We start from the raw sequence: 23,784 nt of genomic DNA, 5'->3' as shown, positions 1-23,784 counted from the left end.
AGACCATTCGATTTCCCATTTAGGTGATGGTGGCCGGGGGTCTCCATATCATAAATATATATATGCATGCGGCTCCTTGGAGGTTGTAGTTCCATTACAACTGTACTGACTGTGATTCGAGAACAAGACTTTCAAAAAGGTCTTTTCGTTCGAAAGCCAACGATATCAAGCAGGGTGCACCTGCACCGATCAAGGTGAAAACATGGACGAGGAAGACGAAGAATAACGGAGGCTGACAGTCAGTTAAACTCCGGTGCATTTGAAATCCATAGACCGACAAAGAAGACCATCCACGAGCAGTAATTGGACCGTTTTTCTCCTTTTTTGTACTGGATATTCACATTGCATTTCATGAGTCCTTGCCATTCTGCCAATTGTCACGAACAATGCACAGGCAAGTGCTTGTGAAACCATGGATCCAGGCGCAAATGTCTCCGGCAACCGGACACAGGTGAACCTGGGCAACACTTGGGGCTCCGGTGCCTTCCCGCACTCGATCTTCCCCTTGGGGACCTTGCTGTCCATCACGACCACGTGTGCGTTGCTCTTTGTGGTCGGGGTGACCGGAAACGTGCTGACCATCTTGGTGACCAGGTGCTGCAGGGACATGCGCACCACCACCAACCTTTACCTCTCCAGCATGGCTCTGTCGGACCTCCTCATTTTCCTGTGCATGCCTTTCGACCTGTTCCGCATCTGGCAGTACTACCCGTGGGTCTTCGGGGACTTGGTGTGCAAGCTCTTCCAGTACGTAAGCGAGGGCTGCACTTACACCACCATCCTGCACATCACTGCACTCAGTGTAGAGCGCTACGTGGCCATATGCTTCCCTCTCAAAGCGAAGGTCATGGTCACCAAAAGACGCGTCAAGACCATCATTCTGGCGATATGGAGCTTGGCGCTCTTGAGCGCTTCGCCGGTCCTGGTGCTGGTTGGAGTCGAATTGGTCAACAGCAGTGCACCTGACAGAGCCATCTGCCGGGAAACAGAGTTCGCCGAGACTTCGGGTCTTCTGAACACGATGAGCTGGGTCTACACCGCGTACTTCTTCCTCCCCTTGCTTTGCATGTGCGTGCTGTACGGACTTATTGGGAGAAAACTCTGGCGGAAAACACCTCCGGGACTAGGTCACGGGGACAGAGTCACCGCGCACAGGGACAGGTCCCACCGCCAAAGTGTCAAAATACTCGGTAGGTGCAAAAAATACGGTTGATGCATTCAATTGGACGGTGATTTGGGAGTGTTGCTGGTACAGGAAATGTTTCCTTTCTGGTCCGCGTGCAGTGGTTGTGGTCGTGGCCTTCGTGGTCTGCTGGCTTCCCTTCCACGTTGGACGCAACCTCTTCCTGCTGACATCGAATGCAGACCGTTGGCTCAAGCAGCTGAGTCAGTATTTCAACATTGTAGCCATTGTGTTCTTCTACCTGAGCGCGGCCATAAACCCGGTGCTGTATAACATCGTGTCGAGCAACTACCGCACCGCTGCGTGTCGGTTGCTTCTGGGTGCGCCAGCTAAACACAGGATCATGTGGAGCAGGGGTTAAAGTGAAGGGACGAAATCCCCTCCAACATAAGGAAACCTCCAGGAAGAACATCCCCACACCGTTTTCTCCCAAACGCTAGTCGACTTACCTAGGGCTGGCAAGATGGCCTAGAGGTATGCACGCTCCCCTCTGAGCCGTCTCACCTGGGTTTGAATCTCGACCCAACGATAAAGGTAGGGTAATCCATCAGTGTGTGTGCGTCCCGTCTGCTGGGATTAGTCGGTGGACGTTAGAGATCGCACGGTCCTATGTGAAAAGTAGGCGAGCCATCACCGGCATCCTGAACAAATTAAAAATTCCTACCCTAACTACTGCTGGGAGAGTGATGGCAAACCGCTAATATAAGCATGACCCTTGGCCAAGAAGCTGCTTGGGCAGTACTGACGCTCCACAACACAGAATATGGTACATAAGCCAGTCAAATTAGCTCGTGGGTGAGGCTTATGGCTTAAAAACAACCAAAGTCAATAAAAACCAAAAACGAGAGATTTATCGAAACTACCCCTTGGACAATGTCGCAATTGTGCAATATATATATATACATGTTGAATGTGATTTTTAGACCAGGTTTTCGTTATTTTACGGTATACCGACTCGTACCATTTGAGCCTCATGTGCACTCAACAATGATGAGGATGATGTAACTATATAATGAGGATGATGTAACTATATAATTGAGTTACGTTGGACAATTGAAGAACCTTTATGTTAAAGCAGGTGAATCGTTTGCAGCAGAGCCATTTTGTTGTAACCAACCCAGAATTATAGAAGAAAGAAAGAAAATGTAGTTTTCGATCAAATTAGTATTTAAAACTAGAGCGGCATTCGATAGAGCACATAGTCTCAGCTCTCGCACTCATTCTGAGCAAAAATATCATCAACTGACCACACTACAATTATGGCCCATATACAAGTATCATCCATGCACCCCCGTTATATCACATGCATTGCCATTATCCGTAGCTATATTGACTATTGGGATATTTCACGAACACTTTTGTGCAAATAAAAGCAATATTACGTCAATGAAGATGAATATGAAAAAAAAATTTCAAACTATATTCCCCGCGGCTGGTAGATCACATGTATGAAGTTTCGCATCGATCTGTTTCGCAGTTCTGGAGAAGAATCCTTTTTAAAGTTTTTATTTTCAATCCAATATGGCCACGAGACCACATGACCGATGACATTATAAATTTATTTCTTCACGGACATCGATCCGGTTGTAAAGGATTTTGATTCAACCAATTATGGCTGGAAGACCACTTTACAAAAGACATAATTGTTATCTCCACATATACCCCATGGGGAGTTAATGAAATATGCCAAGTTTCAATTATTTTCATTGAGCGGTTTCAGAGAAGAAAATGTCAAAAATTTTCCCCTTCAATCCAATATGGCTGCCATACCATGTGAGCTATGATGTCAGAGTTTTCAATATTTACCAAATTATCCACGGGAAGCCACTTCCATGTTTAAGTTTTGCATCCATCAGAGAAGCGGTTGTAGAGAAAAATGTTTTTAAAGGGAAAATATATATAAGACGTAGACGCACGCACACACACACGTGTTGCAAAAGTCTCGCAATCCCTTTGGGGTGAGACTAACAAGAACCCAGAGCAAAAGAGCACTCAAATACATTATTTATTAACTTTGTTGCAGAGAAGTCTTTTAATTCACTGAAACAAAGTCCGTCAAGCCCATCTTGAGGTGCACATTGTGATAATAGCTTTGACACATGTGCACATTTCGATCCATTAAATGCCTTCCAACTACCGAGAGATATTAATTAAAATATTAAATATTAAAATATCTCTATCCACCATATGTCCACCATTCATGACAGCATAATGGGGGTGGAGATAAATTGAGGGAATTAAAAGAGCAAAGAGAAAAATGAAATTAGTGAAAGGAGACTTTGCATACCTAAATGTTGGGGGAAGGAAAAGGACGGGTCTAGAGTAGCAGGGATAGACAGAGCCAAAGTTTCTGCCACATTAATGTACATAAGTAATAAACAGGGGCAGGCTCTGGCCTCAAATTCCAGATTTGTGATCTTGTAAATGTGAATTATTTGTAATTTTAACTTTGTGTTTAGATTCAAGACAAACGTGCAATCCCAGGCCCGTCGCCAGGATTTTCAAAAGGGGGCCCATGAATGTAAAAGTGTAAACTGTTGATTATCTCTGGCTCATGCGCTAAAAATGTGCTAATGGAAGGGGACATCCGGGGGGGAGGGGGGGCACTTCCCCTCCCCATACCACGAATTTTTTTATTTAATTATTTTAGACTTCACTTCCTGTACTTCGGAGGGTTCTTTGATGTTAATTACATCAGAAAAGTCGAATTTTTAATCTTAAACAAAAAAAATAAATAGAAAAAACAATTTTAGTTGACATTTTATATGTATTTATTTTCACTTTATTGCACAATGGATCTGTTCCGCAATAAAAAGTCAAATTTTTAATTTTAAACAATTTTTTTTTAGAAAAAAGGGATTTTAGTTTACTTTTTTTTTCCCACCAACAAAAAGCATGAATCTTTATTGCACAATGGATCTGTTCCGCAATGAAGGGATGTGCACGCACCACCTACTCCAGCCATAAAACAAGTAGAATTTTGTTGCTGTGTATTGACCTGTTGAAATCCTTTCTGCAAATAAAGGTTGCACAGTGAAATTGAATGTTCACTTCGTTGCTCGACATAAGCTGTATGTAATGCACAAGCAAAAGGATTTGTGGTCTCAACAAACTAGGAAATGGTGTAGTGGAGGCCTGGTAAAGCAGGTGAAACACTTTATGAAGTCTCATTTCGTCAAGATAAAATGGGGATAGCGTGCTTCGCCTTCGTGTTGCCTGGTCCTGGATTCGATCCTGGCAGAAGAGATGATTACGATGAGGGTGCTGGCTTCTGGGTTTACTCAATAATCTGAGCCAATGCGACATGACACAACCATTGCACGTTCAAGTCTGGACATCAAGTTGATAGCATTGGCTAAACCAACGGGTGAATTTCATGCCAAAAACAGCATTACTCAAGCATGACCATAACAGTCTTTGTTCCATCAGGATGTGGCAAATAATTTTGAATGGTTCTATATCTGGAAAAACCTCTGACGAATCACTCTATGTTCATGCTATGGTTGAGACCTGTTCACTTATCCCCAATGTTGACAAAAAAGTGTGGTACTTGTGTGAAAAAGTAAACTTTCAGACCAGCACACAAATCGATGTTATCCTAATATGCAAACAACAATTTTTAGACTAGACGGATTTCTGAGAAATGTGAATGTTAGGTGCATTTTTAGGTAAAAGTTGGGAACCTCACTTTTTAACATAATTAGGGTATGCTGAATTCGATTAACCCGGTTCCCAAGCCGAATTTTGAGTTTTTGACATAATTAGCATAAACAAAATGGCCGCCAAATTGCCATTTTTGGACAATTTCTTTGAACAAGCATTTGTATAATTATCATGTATATACATGCAGGTCTTTTACTTTAACTTTACAACTTTTACCCCAAAATGCACCTAGAAGCTTATACATGGCCTTTTTTCATAAATCCATCTCGTCTATATTATGGTTGGCGACATATTGGAAAATGGTTTTAATAAGACAATGTTTCATACAACCATTTATTCTAAAATTAAGTATACATGGCCATGAAGCACAAACATTCAGGAATGTCACACATGTTGTTTTGCCAAACTACATCAAATTCATACAAGGGGTCTGATCATCACTCTGTTGCTGACAGGCACACATTGATGTGCACCTCAACTCTGAATAGCGACAGTTGCAGCGTCGAGTCTTGCATTGCTTCTGGCATGCACAACAAATCATCTCGAGGCAACTTTCTGGGATTGGACTCAGTGACATCAGAATAGGCTCTAGTGCTGAATCACCACGTTTCCATCCCATTTCCACAGGTGCAGGAAGGTCAGGTATGGCACAATGACCATTTCTCCATACCATGGCTTGATAGTATATCGCATCAAATGGAAATGAAGAGCATCACTTGTCGGTGACATTGCTTCTGGTTTACCAGTCTTGGAGAACAACATATGTGGCGGGCCACGTGAAAAGGGGAAAAGGGGGCTTATGGGTGTTCCTTGGGTAAACTGACTTTTCATCGTTTCCTGACCACCCGTAAGCCCCATTTTTACGTGGCGCGCTACATATGTTGTTCTCGAACAGACGAACGCTTCTGCAGATTTGATTGTCTTCTCCGTGAGTTCACCAATGCCCAAGTTCTTCAGTAGTTTATTCAAAATTCAGCTTGGGAACTGGGTTAATCGAATTCAGCATACCCTAAAAAGTGAGGTTCCCAACTTTTACCCAAAAATGCACCTAGAAGCTTATCCATGGCCTTTTTCCATAAATCCGTCTAGTCTATATGTGGTTGAGCAGGAGAGACGATGCAAATATATTGATATACAAAATATTCCTAAAGGAGCCATTTGGGCTGGAAGGGTGGCCTCGAGGTATGCTCACTCACCTCTAAGCTGTATAGCCTGGGTTCAAATCCCGACTCAGATATAAACTGTCAACCCGATCTTTCACAGGCGGGGCGATTCGGCAATGTGTGCGCCGGTCCTCGGATGGACGTTAAACTGGGAGTCCTGTCTGCCAGCATTAGTTGGTGGACGTTAAAGACCCCACGGTCTTCAAAGTCCTTCGTGAAGAGTAGGCGAGCTTCGCCAGCACCACGGCCAAATTCCAAATCTCCGCCCAAACTTTAGTCGAATGCGAAGGACTTGGGTCAACAATAACCCCGACCAACAAGACCGTGGGAATAATTGTGGCCGTTAAAGAAGAATAAATCTTAAATGAGACATTTGAAGGCTGGCAGGAAGGCTTGTCAAAGCCGCATGTTACAACTTGCATGAAAATTGCTTTGAGGGTTATAAGAAAATAAAACGCTGATAGATTAATCACAATCAAAAGCGCAGCACTTGTACGGGGTGTTGTGTTTGTTGATCTTATAATTAAAATATATGCTGCAACTGTTCAAGAGTTTTCAACATCAAATCTGCTGTTATTAAATCTTTAACAGGGTGTCTTTGTTGTAATTGACAAAAAATATATTTTCTCTGAAAAAAAAAAAGTATCTTTTTGCACAAGAGGTGTTAAGTTTCTACTGCACTGTTTCTCCTGAAACACCCTACATTATATTTAATTGCTGATCCAGTTAATTGCTTATTGTTAAAATTGTTAAAAATTAATTATTGTTAAAAAAATTGTTAAAATTGTTAAACTGTTAAAGATTGTTAAAAATCTGATCCTGTTAATTGTTTTACTCCAGGGCAGTAAAACCTTCCAAGCTTCAAAAGCAATGATTAAATAATTTTTTTGGCAGAAGGATGCTGTTTAGGGAGGTGATCAGTGGACCAACATGGAATAAATTGCATAATAATAATAATAATAATAATAATAATAATAATAATAATAAAAAAGCACTCAACACTCAAATAACGTCGTCACAAAAATATTCCACCAACATCGCTCTTGTATTACTCGAAATATAACAGCTCGACGAAATGAAAATGAAAATAAACCAGGAAATCGTTTTTCTTCAGTTCTTTAATATAGAGTTTGAGATTTGTCTTTTCAACTGGTGCAGTGTGGCTGTTTAAAACAACAAAGTTCCCAAACGTGAGAAACTGGGACACATTCAGGTCTCGGTGAGACTCGGGCGGAGGTACCGGATACACAGCAAATGATGCTATGGGGGAACCTTAAACGCTTCCCCCAAAGAATCCATCGACATGTTGCACGTACATCACGTAATGCTCTTCGGGAGGTGCACAGTGCACAACTGACAGCATTTCCCCAAAACTGTAGAGTTACTTCTGTTGAGACTTAGAAAGAAGGTGGAAAGGAAGGAAGGGGTGGGGGAGGATGGAAGGGAGGACAAGGGGGAGGGAGCGAGGAAGGGAGGGCAGGGGGAAGATGGAGACATGGTGGGGAAGAACATCCAAACGTCCAATGACAAAACCGTTGTCTTGACACCATCATTACAGGGCGCAACAAAAGTCTGCATCATGTTCTGCGTCACCTCTTCAGGGCCGAGACCTTCAAACTTCTAAACAATATTCCTGCTCGAGACCATGAGAGACAACTTCTCATCAATCTTCAAATAGCAGATTTATCTTCAGCCATGTAAACCTTTGCTGCTAACGCCAAACGTGTCAAATAATTAAACTGGACTCGCCACGTATGATAAATCCTAATGTAAAGCAATAGCTTATTCATCAACATTAACTGCAGAAACAAACGTTGCATAAACTGTTTGCGAACCATGTACACAATATGATGCCCATTATAACAACATAAATAATCACCTTGAAAATTTGTATGTTGTTGGATGCTTATACAATCAACATTGGATTTACTTTTCTTTAGCAGTGGAATGTATAATCGTTCTTCATAAGGAGAAATAAGAAGAAGGGGAAGAAGAAGAAAGTTTAAACTGCAGAAAACACCGACAGGCCCGATGTAGACTGGCATATTAAACGCTTTGTGTAGTGCTGAAGGCAAAAAGTTAAAATTAAAAACACCTGCTGCATTTCACCTCTTTGGACGTCCTCGGATTTGGTTGGTCCGTGACTGGGTAACGGGAGGGCAGAGACTGGAGTACAGGCACAAACCAGCAAATAAAAGCAACACTGCCAGCCCCTCACTCTCCTTTCACGATGAGATCCGCATCGATTTCACGTGGAGAGATGGTCGATCCAATTAGAAACCAGACTTCACCACAGCATGCTACACTCATCCAAGCAACAATTACAAACTTTTAACTCGAGGCACCATGCATTTAAAACATTACATAGTTTTAAAAACTCCCCTTTTTGGAAGATTCCTGGCCCAAAATATCTCTGTAATGTTTGGTCAAGACGCGTCAGGAAACATAAATAATCACAGATAAACTACAAGACCGCACTACGACGCGTCTATATTACAAGCGTAGTATCAAGATTGCCATATTCATAAATAGGTCGTCGAGGATGGACAGCAGATTGGAATTGCACTACGATTCAAATGGAAACAAGAAAGTATGAGACCCTAAAACGAAGGCGACAAAGGTCAGGTGATGGGTGGAAAAAAAGAAGAGAAAGCTACAAAAACATCTCACGAAAGAAACATCCTCCGGCACAAGCAACTTGGCTTAGAGGAAAATAAACCAAAACCACAACAAACCGTGATGGGCATCGATAATATCCACCAGCCTCCGGCACACAACCATGACAGAAAAGAGAAAGCTGGAATAAAACCCCCAAATGACTGCAGCATAACCTCAGGTACAAGTGGCATGGGGTGAAAGAAGAAAACAAACATGATAAACTGATCGAGTCCTCAGGTGACATAACATGTTTTGTTTGCTTCAGAAAAATAAGCCAAAGATTGAGGGGGGGGGGGGGGTTGATTAGGAGGGGGTGTGAGGAAGAAACTGCAGAATTTCTTCATACAAACGATGCGACAAAACTCGATTTGCTAAGACCCCAAAACGCAACAAGTTTCCTCCAATCAAGAATATTGAATGGCATTGCCCCGGTGGTCTTCCTGGATCCGGCTTTGTACTGGATGCGAGAGTAGGGAGATGTTTGGAAGGTGGAAAGGATTCTTGGCAATGCCATTTGAAGGGGTTTATCTGCTTTGGAAAGCGGGTTTGAGGCAAAGCAGCAAAGGACTGAAAACCAGAAATTTAGGAATTCCTGAGATGAGGGTTGGGAAACCCTGGGAACGATATGGAAATGTAATGAGTTCCATGTTAGGCACAAAGGCTTCTTAAATGGTCCAGGGTGTACAATTTTATCTACATTCAGATGCTTTTTAACATTTAAAACAGGAAGCTTTTGCATCCCTGTAATACATAACAAATATACAGTACTGAAATAAAGGAATGTTTCAGATGTTAAAAGATTGTTTTTTGCTCTCTCTCTCTCCCTCTAATAAAGTTGTCTGTGGTCTTAAGATCACATGTGGTTCAAATATAGAATATGCATATTCAATATTTGTACAAAGACGTCAAACAGCAAAGCTTTTTTTTCTCCACTGGGATTAAGAGAATGGCACTTGAATGTATATACCTCTTCTCAAAAATACAAGGCATTCCATACCTTCTCTACGAATCAAAACTTACGCAAAGTGGAGTCGTAGACAAAACCCATCTACGAACTGAGTTTTGGTGGGGGAGATGGTGGGGGAGGGGAGATGGAGGGTAGGGGAAGGGGAGGGGTTGGGGGACAAAGAAGAAGAGGCACAAGGCTAGTAGGTTTTTGCAAATGCGCTCTTCAATCCTGTTAGAGCTAAAGTGCAAAACAGCTCGACTTGGAGCGCCCTTGGAAAAAAAAGCAGAGAGCGGCCGTAGGGATGGAAGTGAAGGCAAAGGCATATAATAGGGTTGAGAAGATAAATAGGAGGAAGAAAAACGGAGGAAGGGGAAAAAATGGTGAAAGACATAGTTGGTTGAGTGGGGAGTGGGGGGCGGGGGGGTTAGGGGCACAATAAGTGGAAGGAGAGAAAGGAAAACTTTTGAAAATGTCAAAAATTGACAGTTTTGGAACCTGGAACGACCTTCCAAGCATCACTCATTTCAACAGTGATTGGTCCCAGATATGTAATAACATGACAAACTTAAAACTAAAGTGACTCGGTTCAAAACAAGCAAGATTATAATTCAAAGAGCAGGGACAGATGAAACTTATGTAGGCGTAAATAACACTAATTCTTATTGGAAACCTGCAGGTGCCATTCTTTCTGTAATGGGAAATGATAATATCTGCCAGTCTCCGACACGCAACCATTACGAGCACCGCGAGTGTGACTAGTTCAGCATGACAGGATCAGGCACAGGAAGAAGGAACAAATCGAGGACTTGCCAGTCCTCCACGTCCCAAGCCCTGCACCAGTTTGTTTTTTTTACTTCATCCAGATATACCATGCTGCCACGGACATGAAAATCGAGAAGACGGCGAAAGCAACAAGGATGATGCCCGCCCATTGTTCATCTGTAAGCCGCGATGCCCATCGTGTCTTGGCGGTGCATTTCTCGTGCCCCCTGTCAGCAACGGCCTGCGGGGCCTGTGGTTTCTGCACATTGAGTGTCAGCGTGGGGCCAAAGGGACCGAATAGCTCAGCTGGAGCCCCGTCCTGACAGCGGCGAATCGCGCAGATTCGTAGCCGGTATTCACCTCCTGCTTGCAGGCTTGTAATCCGATATGAAGTGTCCAAACCCTTGTAAATCTGCCAAGGAATAAAGTCATCGTGTCAGTTTTACTTTTGGTGCAATATGGAATATCAGAAAAGATTTGAAAGTTTTACATCCAGTTGTCGTGCTTGCCAAGGACGAATGCAAAAAGCTTTTTCTTTTATTTCCATCAAGACCAAGTCTCACAGAGAAGCTTTTACATAAACATGTTTTTTTGGCAATTTAAGGATGCAAGATTTAAACTCGTGCTCTTGGTATGGGAGCTAAGTTCAGGTCAAGGCCCATGTTGCTTGTATGCAATCTACCATATAAAACACAGCGCGTGTGTGTGTGTGTGTTGAGTAGTGTGTGTGTGTGTGTGTGTGTGTTGAGTAGTGTGTGTGTGTTGAGTAGTGTGTGTGTGTTGAGTAGTGTGTGTGTTGAGTAGTGTGTGTGTGTTGAGTAGTGTGTGTGTTGAGTAGTGTGTGTGTGTTGAGTAGTGTGTGTGTGTTGAGTAGTGTGTGTGTGTTGAGTAGTGTGTGTGTGTGTTGAGTAATGTGTGTGTGTTGAGTAGTGTGTGTGTGTTGAGTAGTGTGTGTGTGTTGAGTAGTGTGTGTGTGTTGAGTAGTGTGTGTGTGTTGAGGTGTGTGTGTGTGTTAAGGTGTGTGTGTGTTGAGGTGTGTGTGTGTGTTGAGGTGTGTGTGTGTGTTGAGGTGTGTGTGTGTGTTGAGGTGTGTGTGTGTGTGTGTGTAGTGTGTGTGTGTTGAGTAGTGTGTGTGTGTTGAGTAGTGTGTGTGTGTGTTGAGTAGTGTGTGTGTGTTGAGTAGTGTGTGTGTGTTGAGTAGTGTGTGTGTGTTGAGTAGTGTGTGTGTGTTGAGTAGTGTGTGTGTGTTGAGTAGTGTGTGTGTGTTGAGGTGTGTGTGTGTGTGTGTGTAGTGTGTGTGTGTTGAGTAGTGTGTGTGTGTTGAGTAGTGTGTGTGTGTTGAGTAGTGTGTGTGTGTTGAGTAGTGTGTGTGTGTTGAGGTGTGTGTGTTGAGGTGTGTGTGTGTGTGTGTGTGTGTGTTGAGGTGTGTGTGTGTGTGTTGAGGTGTGTGTGTGTGTGTTGAGGTGTGTGTGTGTGTGTGTGTGTGTGTGTGTGTGTGTGTGTGTGTGTGTGTGTGTGTGTGTGTGTGTGTGTTGGTGCTTTAGGAGGGATTTGAATGTGGGGGTTTCACGGGCAATCTTTGAACATGACCGAGTGTACACCAGTTAAAATACCTAAAAGACTCTGGGGACACAAAAGACCCCAAGGACCCAGAAGACCCAATGGACCCCAAACACACAAAATACCCTGTAGACTGTTAGGAATTTCACCAAAAACAAATCAATTCTTCCTTGTCACACACCCAACCTCTCCACCGAGTTTCATCTAAATCCATCCACAACTTTTTGAGATATCCTGCTATATATCACTTTTGGCCCTATCTATCAATGGTGAAGAATCACTTTAAAAATGCTAGTGTCCGGATCTGGATCCAGATCTTCACCAAAATCCAATAATTTTGTCCTCGTCACAAACTCAACACCCAAGGAATGAAAGAAATCCTGCTTAGATGTTGTCAAAATAAAAACAAGATATTAAATCGGCTCACCTGCTTCATCTCTGGCTCTCTGCCTCCTGCCTGCTGCAGCACAAACAGTATATTATCGCCCTTCATTGGTGGCAGTGACTCCCAGCTCACATCGCAACAAAAGCCTTCCTGTGCTAATATGCGGAAACCTGCAAGGAAAGGTAATACAAAGAAAAGCAAAAAAATTAATGGTGAACACCTTGTAAACTCCATTATAGCCTTTCAAAGTACTGAGGCTGAGAATTTACAAGATAGGAAAATAATTAGTATGTTTATGGGCTCAGGCGCTCAGGCTGTCTGTCTATCTGCCTGTCTCTTTTCTCTCTGTCTCTCCCCGTCTCTATTTCAGTCTCTGTGTCTGTCTGTCTCTGTCTGTCTCTGTGTCTGTCTGTCTCTGTCTGTCTGTCTCCATGTCTGTCTGTCTGTCTCTGTGTGTGTCTGTCTGTCTGTCTCTGTCTGTCTCTGTGTCTGTCTGTGTCTGTCTGTGTCGGTCTGTCTGTCTGTGTCTGTCTGTGTCTGTCTGTGTCTGTCTGTGTCTGTCTGTGTCTGTCTGTGTCTGTCTGTGTCTGTCTGTGTCTGTCTGTGTCTGTCTGTGTCTGTCTGTGTCTGTCTGTGTCTGTCTGTGTCTGTCTCTCTCTTTATCTTTGTTTCAGGGACGGTTATGTCACATATAGCCCTTTAGTGCCCACTGTTGTCCTTAGAGCACAATGTGTGGGCTGCTGTCACATTGACACAAGACCTGCTAGTCCATCTGTAACTGGCAGGTCTTGTGTCAGGCATTGTGAGTGCAGGCATTGTGAGTGCAGGCATTGTGAGAGTTATTTGTAGAACATTTTGTGCCAAAGGGTAGTAATTGTATTCCGCGCCTCCCTATTCCATCTCCAGGTGCTGCACGGCATCACCGCCGGGTGCCGAAGGGGACCCGGTGATGACACGCTGAAAGGGCGTGCACAGTTTTCACTCCGTTTGTTTGGTTTCTTTCTTGTTTTCTTGTTTGGTTCGGTAAAAATGCTTCGGTAAAAACAGTATTTTAATTTTTTTTAAATGAATCAATTCATTGATTAATCACTTAATTATTATCGATTTATTAATCCCTTAATTATTTTCTTTCTCATCTGGGCAATATCTCAGGCACATTTTGAGCTAGGAAGCTGATATTTGGACATGACAGTGACCAAGTGATTTGGCTGCAAAGGGCATTTTTGATTTAATAATCAATTAATCGATTAATTATTTAATTTTTCGATTCATTACTTAATTTTCAAGAAGTTACAGATTCAGATGAAACAGTGGTGGCTTAGGTATGCTATAGCTAATTGATTAAGAAATTAATTATTTATGATTATTTTTTTATTTTAATTACGCAATTAATAAATCAACTAGCCGAAACCCGTGGAACATCCACGGAAGGGAGGATGTGGTGTATGGATAGAGTGTACCATTATGGATGGCATAGGGGATTTGCTTGTCCGAGTAAGAGTTAGGAAGAAAGATGAGAATGAAGAGTGCGTATATGAACAACGATCGCCGACACCGGCACAAATGCATGCTCTGGATTGTCCAATCAGCGGACGGCTTGCTTTCGCCTTCGCCCAGCAGACGCCAATACGATGGCGTCGTAAGATGGCGTCGTATCGGCAGTTAATCGGATGCTTTTAGGCCCCAACGTCGGCTAATTCAGATTTTTCGAGTATGGCTGTACGTGATAAACAAAGAGCACGGTTCGTAGATCGTAAATCCATTAGTGCCGTGGGCATCGGGTCACTGGGTGCGGCGTAAAAGGGATAACAAAGTCGAGTCCTTACGCTATTATTATATAGATTATTGTACACTGCTCCCTCCCAATTTCGTCTGCATGTGCTGCATGGCAGCATTTTCGGGCACCAAAGGTTCCCCGGCAATGTCGCGCGCTGCAGGATATGTTATTTATTTGGCATGGGGGCGGTGTACTTTGAATGTGGAAAGTTACTAGTTTATGGGGGATAACAAAGAAATTGTGAAAATGGACAGTGTGCTCTAAGGGAGAGAATTGTGATACTTTTTGATACTTCAAAATTAAACATTTGGAAAATGTAAAAAAAATAAAATCACCAAAGTGTCTCAGAAACTGGTTTCAGCTTATTTGGGTTAAAAAAAAAACTGTTTTTGTTATTCCTGAGAATTTGTCAGAAAAGTGTTGATTTCTGGGAATTTTGTCTCAGAAAATTGGTTTTAACTGGTAATTATTGCACAAGCGTCGAATAGTGTTTTGACCTGGAAACCTCTTAATCATACTAATGTGGGGCTGTGATCATAGGTGATGAAAAATTAACAGGACTAACTGTGCAGACCATGCGGATGAATGTGTAAATGGTTGTACCTTTGACGGGTGGTGGGGGAGAGCGTGATGTGGTGAAGATGCAGGGCTTGGAGAAAGGTCCCTCACCGGCTTCATTAGCAGCACGCATACGAAATGTGTATGCTGTACTCTCACTAAGTCTCTGTACCTTAAAGGTATGGCAGCTGCCGGCGTACACTGTCGCAAACCTACCACGGTCGGGGAAAGAAAAGAGAATTTATGAGATTAGCAAAGTGAGAAAACAAGTTAACAAAGCATCTGCAAACAAGCAGAAAGTGACCAGTTTTTTTTATTGATAAATGAACGATGTTAGATATCAACGCACTGTTATGAAGAACCACCTTTAGAGGCCAATTTTTCCCGCAGAGCAGGGGTTGGCCTTTTTCGGGCACCATAGTCCCCTTTTTGAAGCAATGTTTTACGGCCGGTTGCCCTACGTGCCGCCAACCCTGTTAGTCGCATCTTGCGACACACAGGGAATTACCAGTTAACTGGTACTCAATTTGCCGACCTCGGAAGGATGACAGGCTGAGTCAACCACCCTGGCGTTAATTCAGCGATCGACTGGGATTTGAACACAGGATCATAGGATCCCAAGCCGACACCCTAACCGCTAAGCCAACACCAGGTTGTTATGCTTGATCTCAATAAAAGGTCACATGGAAAATTAAACGACACATGAGAGAGACCATGGGAGAGAAAAGAGATAAGTGGAAGAGAGAGATCAGATGCCTCTAACCCGGTTTATAGTCTGTGAAATAAATTTCAAATGGCACATGGCCTTTGACCTGCAGAACCTAAGACTTTGTGTTACCATCCATGCTTTTGCTAAGTTTGGTTGAAATCACAGCAGTGGTTCACAGGTTATCATGGTAAAAAAAAAAAACAACCTATAATGGCCGGACAGACGCACAACCATAATGCCTCCAGCCTCCGGCTGCAGAGGCATAAAAAAAAAGGAAGAAATCAGTCTCTGCATTTACAGAACACAACGTTAAACCTTTAAACCATGCTTAATCAAAGACATAGAGAGTCCATTTAGCAAGTATATTATCAAGTAACTCGATCATGAGAGAATACATTTTTGTACAATTTTACTCTCCAGGCAGGCTGGCAGGATGGTCTGTTGGTACGCACACTCGTTTTTAAGCTGTCTCGCCGTGTTCGAATCTCGACCCAGCTATGAACTGTGATCCTGGTGTTTCAGATGCAAGACGATACATATCGATGTGTGCGCTGTCCCTCCGATGGACGTTAGACTGGGTATCCCATCTGCCAGCATTAGTTGGTGGACGCTAAATATCCCACGGTGTCCTTTCCGCAGAGGAGGAAACTCATCACTGGTACCCTGAAGAAATTACAAATTTCCACCCAAATGCGCAGGAGGACCACATCAACGGCCTAGCTTCGCCTCGGTGATAATGCAACGAGTGGGCTGAATCCAGAAATGAATCTTAATCCATGTGGTATTTAACAATAAGGCACCTGCCCAGTTCAAATCTCCCAACACAGCAATGACCTAACACTTATGAACATTCAATAAGACATGCCTATCCCATTTGTACTTTCATTTTCTGCAAGAATTACTTCATGAAAAATATTGCTTCAGTCATTTAGGATTTCTGTTGATAGATACGCTGCAATACAAGTTGGACTTTGATGGACTGCACAATACGTCACAATCTTTTCATTTTGACGCCATTTTAGAAAATGCCCTGCCGCTTGTCCAGGTCTGTTTTCAGATCCTCAGCACCATTACTGATAATATTGGAAAGCGAACCGAGCATGGATGCTGACAACAGGAAGGAAGTTGGATTCATGACAATCTCCTCAACCTTCATTATGATGGTTGAGGGAGCAAAAGGCAAAAATAGATGAAAAACAAGTTTTACTTCACTGTAATTTTTTGGTGAACAATTTTCCCGGAGTAACGTTTGATCGTACATTAGTCGATTTTTGTATTAAATATATGCAATTTGTGTAGAGGTAGGCAGGTCTGTTTAACTCTTCTAATACCAAAGTGGTTGCTGGCCCGAAAAATAAATAAATAAAGGTGAACTTTGCATCATCCCTTAAACTTTAAAAGGCAAACAACATATGGCTGGAGTAATTTTTGGGAGTTAATGCCAGAGCATGCAGCCCCAGTTGGTCATTTCTGATTTCTGTTTTTACACTGTGGAAGTTTGGAACTTTACCTCCCTCCCAACCTTTACCTCCCATTGTGGATGGGACCTCTATACTACATTGGGCATGTAGGGTGTCCTCAAATATTACCTTTCCGAATTCAAATCGCAACACATAAAAACAAACAAAAAAAAAAACTGGAACGGCACTCGGAAGAGCGCATACCTCCGCCAGGCTGAACAGTTTACGCTTTGTATCCTGATAAGCCGGATCTGGATGCAGACCTGAACCAAAATCGAATCGGCTTGTTCCTGTCACCTATCCAACTCATTCATCTAGTTTTGTCAAAAATAGGGGTAGAACAACACCAATAGACCCTGACTCTCGAAAGCCTGGAGTTCGGACATCTGGACATCAGTTAGGAACTTGTGGGTTTCCAGATGAGTCACGAGTTGTCATTACCCTGCGCTCACGAAGCGAAAAGCAGGGTTCGGCATGCGGTTGCGTATATGTGGCATGCGTGTGTGCATTTTAAAAATTCATTTTCTCAGCAACCGTTGGTCCGATTGGAACGAAATTTTACCACAGGAGTGCCTCCGCCTGTAGAATTTCTTTATTCATGATTATGGCGTCATAGGTCACGTGTTATGGACGTCATCTTGGAAAAACGTCACACCTCTATATCTCCCAAACTGCTCAATGGTAAAATTGAAACATGGCTCATTTTCAAGTACTCCCCATGGGAATAAGATCTGTTAATGATGATGTCATCGGTGCCTTAATTATGACGTCATAATTCGACAAGTACAACGCTTGATTCGATCAGTATGATTTTTTTTTTCTCTGCAATTCTTGGTCCGATTGACATGAAATTTTCATCATACGAGCGCCTCCTTCTGTAGAATATTTGAATTAAATTATGACAGCATAGGTCACGTGGTACAGGTGCCATCTTGGAAAAACTTGGCAACTCTATCTCTGAAACCACTCCATGGAAAAAATTGAGACTTGGCTCATTGTCAACTACTCCCCATGGGGAATAAGATATGTTAATGATGATGTTATCGGTGCCTTTGTTATGACGTCATAATTCAACAAGTACAACACTTATCCGATCATTATGACAAAAAATTCTCAGCAACTGTTGGTCTAATGGACGCAAAATATTCACCATAGGAGCACCTCCTCCTGTGGAATATTTTAATGATAATTATGACATCATAGGTCATGTGGTACAGGCGCCACCTTGGGAAAACCGAAAAATGTTGTACCTCTATTTCTCTAAAACCGCTCCATGGAAAAAATTGAAACATGGCTCATTGTAAAGAACTCCATATGGGGAATAGGTGTTGCTAACGATGATGTCATTGATGCCATAATTATGACGTCATAATTCGACAGGGACAACGCTTAGTCTGATAAGTTTGAAATGTATTGAGCGTGATCTATGCAACAATTATATTAGAGAATATAAATTTATGATGTCATCGCTCACGTGGTCTGGCAGCCATATTGGATCAAAGAAAAAAAAACGTTCAAAAACAGAAGAGGTTCGCACCAAGTTGACTGCACAGGATAAGTATTCTTTGAATACCATCTGGTTTGATAAAGTATTCAAACACTTTGCTTATAAATCGGTAGAAGGCTAATTAAGAGGCCGATAGTTAGAAAGATCAGATTTCTCACCAGAGCCTTTAAAGACGAGGTGGAAGTGGAAACACACACTTTGATAGACACAAGCAATACAGTTTTGAGAGAACAGAAGACAGTTCAGGTGAACACATCTTCAAAGCACTTGCAGGGATTTGATCTGGTCCAGTAGATTTTGAAATGTCAAGCCCTTGAATATAACCACCTCTAGAGGCCATTTTTCCCCGCAAAGCGGGGGTTGGCCTTTTTCGGGAACCGTGGTTGTTGTTGTTTTTTGGTCCCCTTTTTGAAGCAATGTTTTACGGCCGGATGCCCTTCCTGACGCCAACCCTTTTTGCCGCCTTTAACGACAAACAGGGAATTACCAGTGAACTGGTACTCAATTTGCCGACCTCGGAAGGATGACAGGCTGAGTCAACCCCCTTTGTGTTAATTCAGCGATCGACCGGGATTCGAATCCAGGATCCCAGGATCCTAAGCCGGCACCCTAGCCGCTAGCCCAACACCAGGGTTCAATCAACCAGTCCACCAATCTCAGCAATTTTCCTGGGTGTGATGATTGTGGAAAGCCTGGTGTCAAGACAGAAAATGCACAGCGAAGAGGTTGACTTTATCAATAGGAGAAGTAAGCACATCAGGGCCATTGAAGAGGAAAGGAAAGGATTACAATTACGGTTGAGAACACAAAAAAAAAATTCTCACATACATCCAGATCCGGATCTACACCAAAACCTAATCATTTTGTCTTTGTCACACACCAAACCTGTCCACCAAATTTCGTCCGAATCCGTCCACAACTTTTTGAGGTATCCTGTTCACAGACAAACAGACAGACAGGAGTGAAAACATAACCTTTGCCCACCTTAGGTGGCGGATGTAAAAATGAATTGGGATACAACGATGTGGTTTTCTGCATGCTAAATAACATTTCGGAAAGCTGCATGTACAAGAACCCTATTGTTAACCACAACATCTTGAAAGGATGCTTGACAGTGTATTGCACAAGTGGCAGTCGATCTTCACAGCAGAGTCAATATTATAAGGCAGATAACAAAAGTACCATCGAAATGAAGGCCTTTTATAGTTGAATTGGCAGACTAATATGTAGAGACGAGGCTTATTAGAGACTTTAATTGTAAAAGCATGGAAAATGTCACAATCATAGGTCACAATGGCTTCAGACTTTCAAAAGCAAATATGCATCTGAATTCTCACAAAACAGGGATCCCACTTTGTCAAAGAGAGTTGTCAGAGTAACGAGCTTGTTGAACAATTTGTGAAATCTCACCAGGATTTCAAAATACCTGGAAATGCATTGCACCGCAAACAAATGGCACGGCATGATAATCCAGCTGCTCAAATCCAGAGTGGAAAGGCCTGATCCCAAGATCAATATAATGACGAATGTCAGCTTTCAAATATTATGAGCAGAACATCTGCACCATTCGCACAGCAAGGCTGAACCCCCGAGATAATTTACTGATTGAATGTGCTCATGCATTTTGAGAAGACTGCAAAAGCAAAGGTGAATGAGACTTACAGCAGGCACAGTATATCATAGAGCAAGAGTAAGAACAATCCTTGGGAATGAAAGACTGTTCTAAGCTCCAAGTCTATGCTCTTTTTATTTGCTCCACCCAAACACAATCTCTAATGTCTCAAGGACCAACCACACACAACCTCTCTTCTTTGGGCATGTCTAGATGTACCTGGTGTCACTCATTTAAATCCATTGTTGATCACTTTGGACTGAGTAAATCATGTCCAAATACAGTTCATTGCTTTGCGTAAACTGTTTCCGATTATATGCTCACTGCATCCCACTTACAGTCACGTGAAAAAGTAAGTACACCCCATGTAAAGTTTTGACTTTTTCAACATATTTCAACATACAGCTATTTGATCTTCATTTCAACAATATTGAAAGATAAAGGTGATATAATATAACAAATATCATGAAACATTTACATTTTGTAGTCCATTGTATAATTTTAATAAACATAAATGCAAATTTCACATGTGGAAAAAGTAAGTACACCCCATGAAATGTTTTTCTTTAATCTTTTTAACATATGTGGACATATCAATATTTGATCTTCATTTAAACAGTATCTATAGATAAAGGTGATCTAAGTGACCAAAAAACAATGAAAAATTGACTTTGCAATAATTTATTCAACAAAAAATTGTTGCACAGCATGCACAATTGCATGCACGGCTCGTTTCAAATCCGCACACATCTCGATGGGATTTAGATCCGGGCTTTGACTTGGCCATTCCAGAACCCTCCATTTCTTTCTTTTCAGCCATTCCTTGGTGGATTTACTGGTATGTTTAGGGTCATTGTCATGTTGCAAGGTCCACCTTCGTTTGACTTCAACTTTCCGACAGATGGCCTCACATTATCCTCAAGCACCCTCTGGTACAATGAAGAATTCATAGTGGATTCTATGATGGTGAGCTGCCCAGGCCCTGATGCAGCAAAGTTGCCCCAAACCATAATATTTCCACCACCATGCTTTACAGTTGGTATCAGGTTCTTGTGGTCAAATGCTGTCTTTGGTTTTCGCCAAACATGTCTTCTGGTACTGTGGCCAAATAGCTCTACCTTTGACTCATCTGTCCAGACCACATTGTTCCAGAAGTGCTGGTCTTTGCCTAGGTGTTCATTGGCAAACTTTAGTCTTGCCCCGATGTTCTTTCTGGAGAGCAAAGGTTTCCTCCTGGCACAACTCCCATGCAGATCAAATTTGTGCAGCCTCTTTCTAATGGTAGACTCGTGCACTTTGATATCAACAGTGGCAAGAGCTACCTGTTGGTCCAGTGATGACATTCTGGGGTTCTTAGAGACTTCTTTCAGCATCTTGCGGTCTGCTCTCGGGCTGAACTTGCTGGGGCGGCCTGGCCTGAACAAGTTGGCAGTTGTTTGGAATCTTCTCCACTTATAGATGATCTTCTGGACAGTCAAATGATTGATTTCAAATTGTTTGGAGATCTTTTTAAATCCCTTCCCAGACTCGTCGGCATCTATAACCTTCTTTCTGAAGGCCTGAGAGCTCTTTTGATCTCGGCATGGTGACGCCACACACTTCAACAACAAAGAGCAAACCAAACGAAATGTCTGAGGTTTAAATAAGACAGGTTCCTCCAAGATCCTCTTTAATGATGTTCTAATCATTTGCAACTGAGTTGGTGCACCTGATTGTAATTTTAGGTATTTGAAGGAGTGATAAATGTAGGGGTGTACTTACTTTTTCCACATGCAAAATTTGCATTTGTGTTTATTTAAATTATACAATGGACGACAAAATGTAAATGTTTCATGATATTTGTTATATTATATCACCTTTATCTATCAATATTGTTGAAATGAAGATCAAATCGCTGTATGTTGAAATATGTTGAAAAAGTCAAAACTTTACATGGGGTGTACTTACTTTTTCACGTGACTGTATGTGTCATTATACACAACGATTTTGACAACTAGAATGATACTCTTCGATGTCATGACGTTGACCGATATGCCTCCACACACATTATTACATCATTATACATACTTGTACCAAGTTTGATTTAAATCCATTCAGCTGTTCTTAAGTTATCACGTTTTTACCTGACATGACCTCTGACCTTTGATCTGTTGATGCCATAATCCAATCAGTTAATCTTTGCATCATATATACTTATAGCAAGTTTGTTCAAAATCCAATCACTTGTTCACAAGTTGGTGAGGCAACATAATTTTTACTTACATGTGGCCTTTGACCTCTGGACTGCAAAATCCAATCGGTTCATCTGTGCATCATACACTACTCACAATAAGTTAGGGATATTGGCAGGTTCTTTGGTGTGGTTGATTTTGTGTATTAATTATGTTGAAAAAAGTTGTTGGTCCTAATTCTATGGTTATTAATGAGTGTGAAAAAACACAGCATTCTTGATTTCAATACCCTAACCCTAACCCCTATAAAAAAAATAAACTCACTCCCACAATATCCCTAACTTATTGTGAGTAGTATATATACTTATACCAAGTTTGTTCAAAATCTCATCATCGGTTCACCAGTTGGCATGGAAACATAATTTTTCACTTAACATGACCTCTGACCTTTGACTTTGTGACCCCAAAATCTAATCAGTTCATCTTTACCTAATTACACATACCTGCACCAAGTTTGAATAAAATCCTTCAGCCGTTCTCAAGTTATCACGGTAACGAAAATCTATCACGGACGGACAACTTGAAAACATAACGCCTCCGGTGACTTCGTCCGTGGAGGCATAAAAATAAGTCATAAATATCCAGGGCAGAATAACATCGCAGCAAAACATAGCATGTACATTGTACAACTGCTAGCTAGCCAATCAACAAAAATAATACCGAAATACCATGATTAAAAACATGAAAAGTCCCATTTTTAGCTCACCTGGAACATAGTTTAGGGAAGCTTATCATGGAATGACGAATCGTCCATCCGTCAGTCCATGAACAATTGCAACTTCTCTGAAACTGCTGATGGGATTGTACACAAAGTTGGCTAAATGATCTCAATTTTGTTTATGGCATCCTCCCCCTCCACCTATAAGTCTGTCATCGTAAAGTTTTAAGGTCCCAAAAGTAGTGGAATTCCGATTTAGTTTGGCCAAAATTTTGAATTAATGGGAAAACTTTATCAATCGTCTTCTCTCAAACCGCTTAACCGATAAATGCGAAACTTTCAATTTGTGATCAACTACCCAAGGGAAACATAGTGTGTTAACAATGACATCATCAGTCATGTGGTATGGCAGCCATATTGAATCATAAGAAAACCTTTGAAAATCCACCTCTGAAACCACTTAAGTGATCAATGCGAAACAACCTATGTGACCAACTACACATAGGAAATATAATTTGATAATGACGTCATTGGTCACGTGATCTGGCAGCCATATTGGATCAAAGGAAAACCTGTAAAATTAATGTACTCTGAAACCATTTAACCGATCAATGTGAAACCTAAAATATATAATCGACTACCTTTGGGATTGTTTTATCAAAATAAGCCGATCCGAAGCCACCGACGTCATAATACAGAAAGTTGGCAATATCTCAAAAAATATGAAGTATAGACACCTCGGAGTTGCACCTTATCAAATAAGGCTAATTTTGACAACAGGAAGTAACCATCATCCCAGATATTGCCCACTTTGAGTGGAAAGGCCTGGTCCTAAGATGGGCAATATCTCGAAAACAATGGCTCATAGACAGCAGGGAGTTGCACTACTGTGAACTACATCAATACTACCTGCCCTAAAATGTGTATTCTAAATCCAGCACTTATTTTA

The 23,784-nt window shown here is 41.9% G+C and overlaps 2 protein-coding genes across 4 annotated transcripts in view; one reads left to right on the top strand and one right to left on the bottom strand.

The window, feature by feature from the left end:
- Positions 1 to 348: 348 nt before the first annotated feature.
- Positions 349 to 3,902, top strand: LOC137434658 (growth hormone secretagogue receptor type 1-like). Its single transcript, XM_068127811.2, has 2 exons — positions 349 to 1,190; positions 1,285 to 3,902. Exons 1-2 carry the CDS (start codon positions 413 to 415, stop codon positions 1,542 to 1,544), a joined length of 1,038 nt encoding a protein of 345 aa, XP_067983912.1. The 5' UTR covers positions 349 to 412; the 3' UTR covers positions 1,545 to 3,902.
- A 3,207-nt stretch (positions 3,903 to 7,109) lies between these two features.
- The window catches only part of FNDC3A (fibronectin type III domain containing 3A), a 440,266-nt gene continuing 423,591 nt past the window's right edge, over positions 7,110 to 23,784 (bottom strand). For all 3 annotated transcript variants that reach the window (XM_068128578.2, XM_068128579.2, XM_068128580.2), the window contains 3 exons: positions 14,704 to 14,870; positions 12,366 to 12,493; positions 7,110 to 10,790 (listed from right to left, as the gene is read on the bottom strand). In XM_068128578.2, the coding sequence (XP_067984679.2) occupies positions 10,467 to 10,790; positions 12,366 to 12,493; positions 14,704 to 14,870 (619 nt within the window). In that variant the 3' untranslated portion in view covers positions 7,110 to 10,466. The remainder of the gene's footprint in view (positions 10,791 to 12,365; positions 12,494 to 14,703; positions 14,871 to 23,784) is intronic.

The sequence above is a fragment of the Myxine glutinosa genome, chromosome 9, assembly GCF_964187855.1.
Source record: "Myxine glutinosa chromosome 9, kmMyxGlut1.1, whole genome shotgun sequence".
In the NCBI taxonomy this organism is placed as follows: Eukaryota; Metazoa; Chordata; class Myxini; order Myxiniformes; family Myxinidae; genus Myxine; species Myxine glutinosa.
This window is presented reverse-complemented; position numbering and strand designations above follow the sequence as displayed.